The sequence below is a fragment of the Ambystoma mexicanum genome, chromosome 13 (assembly GCF_040938575.1).
Source record: "Ambystoma mexicanum isolate Mex_15411 chromosome 13, UKY_AmexF1_1, whole genome shotgun sequence".
Lineage (NCBI taxonomy): Eukaryota > Metazoa > Chordata > Amphibia > Caudata > Ambystomatidae > Ambystoma > Ambystoma mexicanum.
In genome coordinates, this window is record NC_090938.1 from 245,293,078 (window position 1) to 245,304,625 (window position 11,548).

An 11,548-nucleotide genomic window follows, 5' to 3' on the forward strand; every position below is an offset into this window, starting at 1 on the left:
CAAGTTCTAAAAACAAAAGGAGGGTATGTAAGGATATTTGGCGTGTTACAGCACAGAGTACAGCACTACTGCACAGGTAGCAATTTTATTTTATGCAGCACCACCACATGGGTGCGGTGCATTGCTATATGTGTTACCAGATTAACATGGACATATAAGTAAAGACAGGCTATTCAGTCAAAAACGATTTTAACATATAAGATGCAAATCTATTTTTACAGTTAAAAGCACACGTGCACATTCAAAAATGTACACTATTTTTCACCTGAAATGCCTATGGTGCAAGAGAAACATTTGAAAATTAATAACTAACATTATTAATAACTAACCTGACTAATAAAACTGCATTTAACATAACCCACTAATAAAAATGTGTCTCCACTGCAGAAATAGGCCTACTCTGAAAGTGAACTTTTAAACGCACATTCATTTTTTTTTTTTTCTCTGCTGCTCTGTCCACATAACTACAGGAAGCCAAGAGCTCGAAGGAACAGGAAATCAGTTGGTTACAAATGGTTACTGTAAAAAGGAGCCATTGTGTAGTGAGGGAGGAGATGGCATGATTGATTTCTGATTGGAGCAGCGTCATAGCAAGTATCATGCTAGAGGCAGTGATGAGAGTTTTGCTGGGGGAGTTTGAAGAGAGGGGGAGGACAGTCGGGATTTGGCAGAGCTGGGAGAAGGACCTGTTTTCCTGGCTGAAGCATTCCTGCTGCAAAAGCTGAGAATTCCAGGCAATAACCCCGGTTTGAGAACGAAAGACGCTTGTTTTCACCGGGGTTAATCTTCAAGGGAGCCAAATTCAGAAAGAGAACAGCTGAAGAAAACTCATGCTGAACAGATAAGGTAATTACAGAAGTGTGGGGGCTGAGTGTGTACGAGAATATTCAGTCAGTGTAGGAAAGGAGATTCCTGTGCTTTAATCACATGTTAATGTTGCAAATTGAGTTCTTGTCTCCGCCACTCTCTTTTCAGTGTATCACAGACAATGCTGTTACTGTGCTATTTTATTTATTTCTGTAAAGAGTGAGATCGTGTTTAAATGCAACTTTTATAATACACAAAAATATTTGAAAGCAGACGGGTGGTGTGTTTTATATTTACCAAAACAGTGCTGATGATGTGGGGAGATGTTTAGACAGTGCAATTGTCATTTTCAAGGTAGCTAAACATCAAATTTGGTTGCAGCCGTGTGCACAATGTAATTCAGTATGAGCAGTTATAACTAACTGTGTGTGTTGTAGTTTGTCGGAGGTCTATGAGTCGGCAAAAAGGGAGGCCCGGGACATAGTTCACTACCGTATATAAGATAGTGAAAATACCACATGATAGCTCGCTGCCGTAGATAAGACAGAGAGAAATTGCCCATGGTGGCACACTAAAAATGAAAATGTGGTGTTCCTGAAATGCAAGCCTGAGGTCTCTCTAGTGATTACACGAAAAATCTAAGCAAAAATAAGGGGTTCTGGATATTGGGGCCACAAATAAAACAAGGGAATTATGCTCACCAAAATACCACCAACCACGCATACCAACCACGCATACCAAATACGCATGTCTGGGTGCTGAAATAATGCATGTCCACTGTATTATTATTGTACATGGCCCAATCTGAATACAAGGAGTGATTGTTGCTAAGTTATTTTTAGGCGGTAAGAAAATACCGTCAGGCCCCAAATCTCCACAAAATACCCTACAGACCTCTTGTCTCCCACCTTCACTTGGTCACTCGGATACACAACTGTTAATTGTACATATGTTTATATTTACCGCTTATTGCTATTATTACTGTGTTCATACTTGTATATATTTTACTGTCTGTAACTAAGTCTTGCAAATTCTTGTATCTGCTGCGCCTTGTTACCCTTGGGCTTTTCGGCGCATTATAAATAATAAACAAACAAACAAACAAACAAACAAACCAGCATGCCTCCAAATTTAATTTTTCTACAATCACCGAAGCAGATGCTCTCCAAATCCTCAAACAGCTCAAACCATCTCAATGCAAAGGCGATATATCCCCCCCAACATCATTAAAGAATGTGCAGCACCCCTCACACCGATCATCACAGCATTCATCAACACCTCATTCAAGACGGGCATAGTCCCTGACAGCCTTAAAGAGGCCTGGGTGCGTCCGCTCTTAAAGAAACCAACCCTGGATCCTGCTCAACGTAACAATTACCGACCCATCACAACGGTCCCATTTCTTCTGAAAATCTTAGATAAAGCGGCACATATGCAGATACAGTCCTACCTGGAAAACAACTCTGTCCTAGGTAAAAGGCAGTCCGGATTTCGCAAAGGTCATGGCACTGAAACCGCTCTACTAGATCTGAAGAACCAAATCACCCTAATACTAGACAAAGGCAAACCGGCCCTTCTGCTCCTCCTAGACCTCTCGGCGGCATTTGATTTAGTCGATCATGCCATCCTCACGAACCATCTCACCCAGGCCGCACATTTCTCCAAACAAGCCACAAACTGGATCACCTCCTTCCTCGAAGGAAGAGTAATGAAAGTGTTCTCCAATATAGCTAATGCAGAGCCTACCACCATCAGGTATGGAGTCCCTCAGGGCTCATGCGCGGCGCCTACCCTTTATAACCTGTTTACCAAACCTCTCTTTGATAAACTGGATGCACTTAGGATCACATACACCAACTACGCCGACGATACCCAAGTACTCCTCCCGCTCACAGGACTCTACCATCAGGACGCAGCCACCCTCCAGAACATATACGCCACCATCCAAGCTTGGATGGCCACAAACGGCCTATGTCTTAACGAAGACAAGACCGAAATTCTCATCCTTGGCCAAAAATCCACCCTCACAAACCTCGACCCACTCTACACCAACTTCTCCATAGACAATTGCATCATCCCAGTTCTACCTTCTGTAAAAACACTAGGAGTCCACATTGACGCCTCACTCTCCATGGACAAACAAGTCAACTCCATTGTTTCTGCCTCCGCTCTGAGCACTAAGCTCATTAATGCCATCAAACCTTTCCTAACCAAAGATAATTGCCTTTCTATTGCCAGAGCCACCATTGGAGCCAAACTAGATTACTGTAATGCGCTACTGGCTGGCACCTCCAACTCCAATCTCAATAAACTCCAAACAACACAGAATAATGCTCTAAGAGCAGCTCTCAATATACCAAAAAGGGACCACATTGCAGAAGCCAGAAAGGCAGCACACTGGCTACCTGTCAAAGATATCATTACATTCAAAATACTTACCACTGCGCACAAATGTATCAACCTATCTGCACCCTCCTACCTGTCTGATACACTAGTCATATCTCTCTCCTCCAGACCAACTAGGCAATGCCACTCCAACCAGCTTAGGGTCCCACACATCAAACGAGCTAGAGCAGGTGGAATAAGTTTCCCTAACATTGCCCCTAAGCTATGGAACGCTCTACCCAGCACGCTCAAAGCAGAAACCTCTCTCACTGCCTTCCGAAAACAGCTGAAAACCACCTTGTTTAACTAATTCCTCTTCCTCCATTTCGTTACGCTCTCCTCATCCTCTCCTCTCTTCCTCTCTTGTAGCTACTTCTCTTCTCTTGCAACTAAGTAATGATTTCAATGTATGCACAACTAGCCATTTTTCATAGCTGCAATCTTCTCCTGAAACTAAGTAATGACTTCAATGTATGTACAACAAATCATATCTGTAACAAGCGCCACGATGGCCCCTGGGCTGCATGTGCGCTAAACAAATGCGAATAAATAAATAAATAAATAAATAAGCACCATGATTGATCACTGAGTTAGAACAAGCCTCTTGAAAATAGGCACCCCATAGCTCACAACTTGTACTTTTACATCAAGCTGGATTTTTAAAAGCCTACACCCTCAAAAGGCCATTTTCTTTAAAATGTACATGCTTCGTGTGTAATATGAGGTGCAGCTCTGAGAATGTGATGCATAGCGCATTCTACTCCAACTCCTTAATGTTCCCCAAGACGTCCTTTAAATCTAAATGCTGTTCCTTTAGGACATAAGACCTCACCCCATTTCCCACAGGACTCTTGTGCTTATTATGCACACCCTCCAACAGAGAGGAGACAGCACAGAAGTGCCAAATATATTTTCTAAATGCTCATCACAAATAATTATTTAATTTGAACGGCAAATGTGCATCCAGAATGCACATATGTGTTTATTTTCACAAGAATATTTTGAGAATATAAAGTCAAACAAAACCCAAGTTTTGATACCTCTCATTGTAATAAATTAAAGAAATGATGCTTATATCGTAGTTCCATTTGCTTTCGAAGTCAGAAAAGTCTTCGTCAAATCGCAGAGTAGGCCAATCAGGTTACTTAGGCCAACTTGTATGCCTATGGCAGAACCAATAGAGAAATATTAACTAAGCTTCCAAGGTGCCATGTCAACATGTATCCTAGCTGTCCCTAATGTTTGATAGTTTTTTACAGACTTGCATACAAAGTGGCAAATACATTACCTTACCACTGTTAGAATAGTGATATTTCCACCATTGGCTGGACAAACAAAATCCAAAATCAGACATCCAAAATCACCATACATAATGCCTATGTCCTTATCCATTTAGGGGTCCATAACAGCATACATTAGGCTTAAGTAACTCTGATTGACCTACTATGCAATCCTAGCACAGCATCGAGGTTGGAAAAACACCCACTATCCACTGACAATGTTTTAGTTCCAACACACTGAGACAGTTCAGTTGAACATTATAATCACTGCAATTAATTGATTGTGTCTGTCAGGAAAATGCTAATAAACGTTGTGGTTGGAAAACGTTAGGCTGGATGAAACATTGGAAAGGTAAGGCCATTGCACAGAGAAGGTGTGAAAAAGCCTAACCTCTCTTTTTCAAAGAGTGTGCCTTTAAACCTAACATTTTGAAATGTCTCTACAATAGCATCTGTGTTTTTTCATACTGGGTTTCACTTATTAGGCTTGTAAGAGTTTGGAGACATTACACATTACATGCAAAACATTGGTAAAAGAGCATTTGCTGCTTGAAATGTAATTTCTAACACTGCTTCTCAATGTTAGAACGTGCTTGTTTCCTTCTAATTGTATGGCTTTTTACATAAAGGGGCCATGCAGGACTGAATCCCTTGCATAGTTCTGCCGGCAGTCATTGGTGTTTAAAGTGGTAGAAAACTTGTTCTTCTGTTTAGTTTGGGCAATTAGGTGTCACTTGTGATATCTATAAAGCCTAAACGATTGCATTAAAATACAGATTCAAGTACACATAGGGAGGAATTGCAGCTGGCAAGGGACACAGGACTGGCACACACTGTATACGTGTTGTTTAGTTATGAGCCCACCCATTGCCTGTCCATAGCCATGCTAATCCCTATGACTGTTCCCGCCCATTCCTGCCTCTCCCCGCCCAAAAGCTCCTCCTCAATGGAACGCTCTGAGCTCGGATTCCATGCATTCATAGTTGTTGGAGCGACGTTCCGCCATAAGGAGTTCATGCAGCATGCTGACCTAAGGCGCAGGAGTGGGGTCTCCCCTCCATGGTGGTGCAGTCTAACTATTCACGCACGGCAAATGAGGAAGTTCATTGGTCGCTTGGCTTCCTGACTGCAACATAATCTTCCCACTGTCACTCGGCACCAGTGTGCCTTGCGGCACTTTGGGCGAGCTGCTTCCCCATGCACGACTCATTGCATGCAATCTGTCACAGGGAAGATCGTATGCAACTGGGGCATGTGCAAGTCCAGAGCGCAATTCCACCGCTGCGCAATACGCCCTAGCTGCAGGGCAGCAGCGGGAAAGGATTGGTTGGGTGAGTATGAGACCATAAGCGCAATGTGTAGTGTTTCTCGGTGACGAGACCGATTGTTTAGTGTTCATTACACACCAGCTAAGGAAGCAATCTGAGGTGTTCACTGACTCTTGAAAAGGAGGCACCCTGCTTGGGGAAATAGAAGTATTTCTTTTTGTAAGAATGAGGCTTTGAAAAGCTTAAATAAAATGAAGTATTCATTGTTTTTGTGATCTGCCTATCAGGGTTCTGTGACAAACTAGAGAAATATGTGAGTATAATGAAACTCGGGGGTGTTGCTAGGTCTGGAAAGGATAGGGGGCTAAGCTAATGGAGGGACTCGGGGCTAGCTAGCCATTTGATTGTAGCACCTGAGCTTCTATCTGGGGCTACAACCAAAAGACCTGGGGTTATAGCCCCCTTAGCCCCCCCCCCGCACCCCCCCCAGCAACGCCTCTGATGGAACTGAAAGGGCAGATACAGGATTCCTCGATGGGAGAGCTGTTTGGTCCCCCACCCTCTCCAAAGGGTTTTCTGAGACGACCATTTCAAAGACTGGATTAATGTCTTCACTCAAAATGCCAGAAAATGTACGAGTCATGTGATCGTCCAAACCTGTTTTATAGACTGCGATGGTGACCGGTGCTAGCTAGTGTCTTAGCAATGACTACGCCTCACCCTACCAATCATTCCCTTCCCTTGGGGAGCACAACCCACAGGAATTATGTTTGTCCCTTGTCACTGTGCTTCACCATTGTGAGGTCTCCAGCTCTCGGAACGGGGCCCATTTCACGTCTGTCTCAGCAGCAATTGAAGCATAAGGGACAAGACCATGCGTTCATTTTTCTTGCCAATGGTCAAAGTTCCTTTTCCTTTCTCTGTTTACATTTTAAGAGCAACATGGGTGAAAACGTAGGTTCACTAAGCAACGAGGTGCGCTATACAAGATTGCGTTACTATTCACCAAGAGTACTGGTGGCAACTGCACACACATCACAATAGTCATTAATTATCACATGTATGTTTATACTGGATGGAATCACTGCCATACTTGTCTCCATGAGGCTATCCTTGCCAGAGCTTTAGGCCGCATGGTGTGTCCGCCCGGGTTCAGCAGACCTTCGTTTGCTGGAGAATTGTGGGAATGTGAAAACAAGCATTGGCAATGCCAACAGTTTTGGCTTGTGTGCGGATATGGGAAAGGTATTTTCCAAGGATTGCCGTAACTGTACTAACTGCCCATTAATGATAGCAGCTTGAAAATGGTGCACGTACCTGGTCATATGATAGCATTGTTTGGCAAACGCCTATCTAATATGCTTACTTTACAAGAGATGCCCAGTTAAAACATCAAGCCACAAAAAAATGGCTAGACTGGCTGCCCCAAAATGCCATTCTAGCCCCCTAATAACGCATATCATGCCTACTTTGTCATGGATGCCCACTCAATGGCACGTGTAACGAAATTCTGTTTGCCCTTCCCTCTCCCACCATCATACCCACCAAAATTAGCTCCTCGGGTCAGCATTACACATAAGCGCATACACACAATTACACAACATTCAATCACTCATCTAAACATACCATTCACTTGCGCACCCATTCACCGTACACTCACTCTTTCACACGTGCACCCAGCCACCCATACATCATACATTTATTCACACACAGATCACATAATACATATACACACTCACTGCACACATGCCTACATACATAATTAGCTAACGTGCAACGCCCTTTAGCACCGCTGGTTTTCGGGAAAGGCTTCCCTCGCCTCTCTGCCAAAGAAAAAGTAAGTTTGTACACCAGACCGCTCCCCCCACATGTGAAAGAACACATAGCATTGTTATTTGTTGACTCTCATCTGTGGGGAGGGGGCTGATGTGTGCATTTGATTTTTTGAAGGCAGAGAGTCAATGGAAGCCTTTCGTGAAACTAACAGCTTTAAAGTTTTACTGCGTTTGTGAAAATAATTTTTTCTGTACAGACACAGTAAAACTTTAACGCCGCCAGGAAAGATTTCAACCACAATCACTTCTCTACAGAACAAAAAGCAAGTGCGCAGAGATGTGATGTCGTTGGAAGACCCACCCCTCAACTCTACATTTCAGGGATGTGGTGGGGGCCGAAGCCGACTGGCGTTACACGCCTGAGCAGGGCCATGGGCATTCAATAGGTGGGTAAATAGCCAAACAACATCTACAAACATTATGCCATCTCTCGCTAGCTGTATTCCAAAAAGCCCAAACTGGCATTGCCAATGCTTGTTTTTCATTCTGTGTACCTGGTGATGAAGATGTCTCTGTGACTTTGAAAGCTAATGGAACTACAATCTCAGTAGAACTTTTCAAGAAGTCCAATAAAAGGTATCAAAACTTGGATTGTGTTAAATTTTAAATCTGGACTAACACAGCACAAAACTCCTACTCTGCAAAATAAAAAGTAATAACTTTTGACAGAAAGCTGTCAATGAAGTATATTGAAAATGCACAATGTTGTGTTTGTGATATTATTTTAGGAGGAATGAGTCCCCAGGGTTTAGAATTGGGGCTCCAAAATGCATCCTCTTAAGTATATAGTTGTATATGTTTGTTTTACCCTCAATTTAGTGAAAAAAGGGACTTGCTTTGCTTTTCCCCTACCCCGCTTAGGTGTCACTCACTATCTTTTCCCATTGAAAAATGCTTCGTGAATCAACCCAGTGATGCCTTCTGATCAGAAGTTCAAATGTCTTTGTAGGGCACATATAATCTGAAGTCACGTGGTATCTATTTGATTTGCATTTTATGCAGAATTGGTCTCCAGGATCACGGAATAATTAATGCTGTGATAAAATTGGAACTTCTTAAACTAAAATGTGTCTTTCAAGCAAATCCTTTATACGATTCCCCAGTGATCTGTTAAAGGCTGGTAAGGGGGGCATTCATTAAGTATTTTTCAAATGCTTGTCAATAGAACTGCTCAGTGTTTCTGTGTTGTGTGGCATTGTTTACTGCCCTACAATACAGGTGTATTTATTGCAAGGAATACAACTTGATGGGGCAAACATGCACAACTACTGGGTTGATTCACGTGCAGCAGGGGTCTGCACCTTTTGGCTGACCAGATGTTTTGCTCTACAACTGTCCTGATACCTAACCACTGACTACGCAGGCGAGGGCTGATGGGAATTAGGGTTTGTAGCGTTTAGATGCCAATGATTTTGGATTACAACTCCCATGATGTCTAACCATTGACTATACTGCCTGGGGCTCATGGGAATTGTAGTGCAAAATACCTGATGAGTCAAATGCTGCAGGCCTCTGACGTACAGAAAGCAGAGCATCAACTGTGCTGCAACCACCTTTCTTTTAAGATGGCATGTTTACCCTTCCTGTAAATGTTCTCCGAGAATCACAGAGTTTTTTCATCGATGTTTTGACTTCGACATTCCTCAGAGTATAAATTATTGGGTTGAGCAGTGGCGTTATGACAGCATAAAACACCGAAACTATTTTATCCATGGATAAAGTGCTGGAAGGACGAGTGTAAATAAAGATGCAGGGCCCATAGAATATAGTCACCACAGTCAGGTGGGAGGCACAGGTAGAGAGCGCTTTCTGCTTCCCTTCACTAGAATGCTGTCTTAAGGTGAGCAGAATGGAGGTGTAGGAGCTGAGCAGCAAGATGAAACTGACCAGAGAGATCAGCCCGCTGTTGGACACAATCAAGACACCTGTGAGGAAGGTATCCGTGCACGCCAGGTTCAGCAAAGGCGGGATATCGCAGAAGAAACTGTCAACCTCGTTAGGCCCACAGAAGGGCAACCTGACCATGAGCACGGTCTGCACCACAGAATGCACAAGGCCTCCCAGCCAGGAGGCAAACACCAGTAGACTGCAGACTCGTTTGTTCATGATGGTGGTATAACGCAAGGGATTGCATATGGCAACGTAGCGGTCGAAAGCCATGACCGAGAGGAGGAACACCTCGGCCGAGATAAACAGGTGGAAGAAGAACAGCTGGGACAGGCAGTGCTCGTAGGGAATGGTTTCACTCCTGGTGGCAATGTTCACAAGCATCTTGGGGATGGTAACGGTCGGGTAACACAAGTCAATGAGCGATAGGTTACTGAGGAAGAAGTACATGGGGGAGTGAAGGGTTGACGCGACGTTTACTGTGACGATGATGAGCACGTTCCCAACCACCGTGAGTATGTAAAGCAGGAAAAATACCAAAAACATCACTATCTGCAGTTCTGCTGTCCGTGAAAGTCCCACTAGAACAAAGTCTTTCACTCTGGTTTCATTTCCCATTCTCCCACGTCTTGTTGTCTTCTTGGATATCGCGAGATTGCTCTGTAGGAGACATAATAACAAACTATCAAAACCTCTACTTTGGATGTGATGGGGCAGCAAGGGTTGTTGTTCTGCAAATATGTGCTTTCAATCGATTGGTTTTATGAATTGCTGTTTCTTTTGCTGTTTTTCTTTTTTCTTCTTTTTTTCTGAAAGGCATATTGATGATTTAAGAACATGTGTATACATTCGTTTGCTTTTATGTGTAAGGTTGAGTATGTACAGCCAATAACGCAATAAAAAAAGAATAAAACATATATGCACTTTAACGCAATTATGAAAGCCGGCATCTTTAAGTACTGAAGGGTCTCGTACCCGAAATGTGACATCCTCTTGTCCCTGAATCAGACTGTGCCAATTCAGGGTTTAGAGTACAGTACAATGCGTTTGAGACGTGTTACATTGCACCTAACTAGGCATTTCCTCTCCTCCACTTCATCAGAGTTCCTACTAGTTCAGGAGAACTTCCTCCTCCTGAAAGACAAACAAATAGTAATTTTCTCACACTCTATTACCCCCAAGAGTTATTAAGTCCCGGCTACTCCTAAACCATCCAGTTTTGCTCTGTATCTTCAAGTTGCTCTCTTGATGATTTTCTGGCCCTGTTTCTGTCGCAGGGGTTGGTCAGGAGATTAGAGTTAGTGCTGTGCCGTTGTAGATGCAGGGACGTCTACTGATCCCTGTGCCTCCCGGTCTCCCCCTTCCTCCCGCCTGGGACTCTCAGGACTTATGCTCTTCTGTTGGCCTTTCTATGCTGCTCACTGCAGGGGAGTATGGAGGGTGGTATTGCACTGTTTCAAACCTCCTCATGCAGGGTTGGACTGGCTTATAGAGAACTCTGGAGATTTCGAGGTAGGCCTCTGCACCATGGGCCTCTTTTGTGTGGTAAGCTATTTTATTTTGTTTTATTTCATTTTTCTCATATGGAAAAGGTTGGGCTTGCTGAAAGTGTGTAATATGGGGCCACTTTGAAAATTATTTACAGGGCCCTATGTGATTTCCAGTCCGCCCCTGTCCTCATGTCGTTCCACCCACATATTGGGCATCCAGGTCAGATAGGGGTGGCAGCAGCACTGTTTCCGATTATTTAATTGCAATTTCATGTGGTCCATGTGGGATGTGGGGATTCGCAGTTTTATAGGACTCACCACAAGTAACTGCTTTTCTCCAAACCCATGTGCCCTGGCTTGTGCTTAAAACTTTACTTGCTGAAATTACACTGCAAAGGGAATGGTAACACAGCTTACTGGTGTTGGATGAACTGCTGCGGCTAAAAAACACTCATTTCACTGGTCAAATGCAGAGCTCCAGGTCACATGTGCAGGTGAAAGACTTACCGTCAATCCAAAATGGCAGACCGGCCTTATGTAGGCTTCGTCCATTAGATGCAGGAGACCTGTCTCAATCAAAGAGATGCCACTGAAAC

General features: G+C 43.5%; 1 protein-coding gene across 1 annotated transcript; it reads right to left on the reverse strand.

Moving 5' to 3' along the window:
* Window positions 1-9,135: 9,135 nt before the first annotated feature.
* On the reverse strand, window positions 9,136-10,080 carry LOC138520303 (olfactory receptor 4E2-like). The gene has a single exon (XM_069632742.1). The coding sequence runs from the start codon at window positions 10,078-10,080 to the stop codon at window positions 9,136-9,138; it is 945 nt and encodes a 314-aa protein (XP_069488843.1).
* Window positions 10,081-11,548: the final 1,468 nt, after the last annotated feature.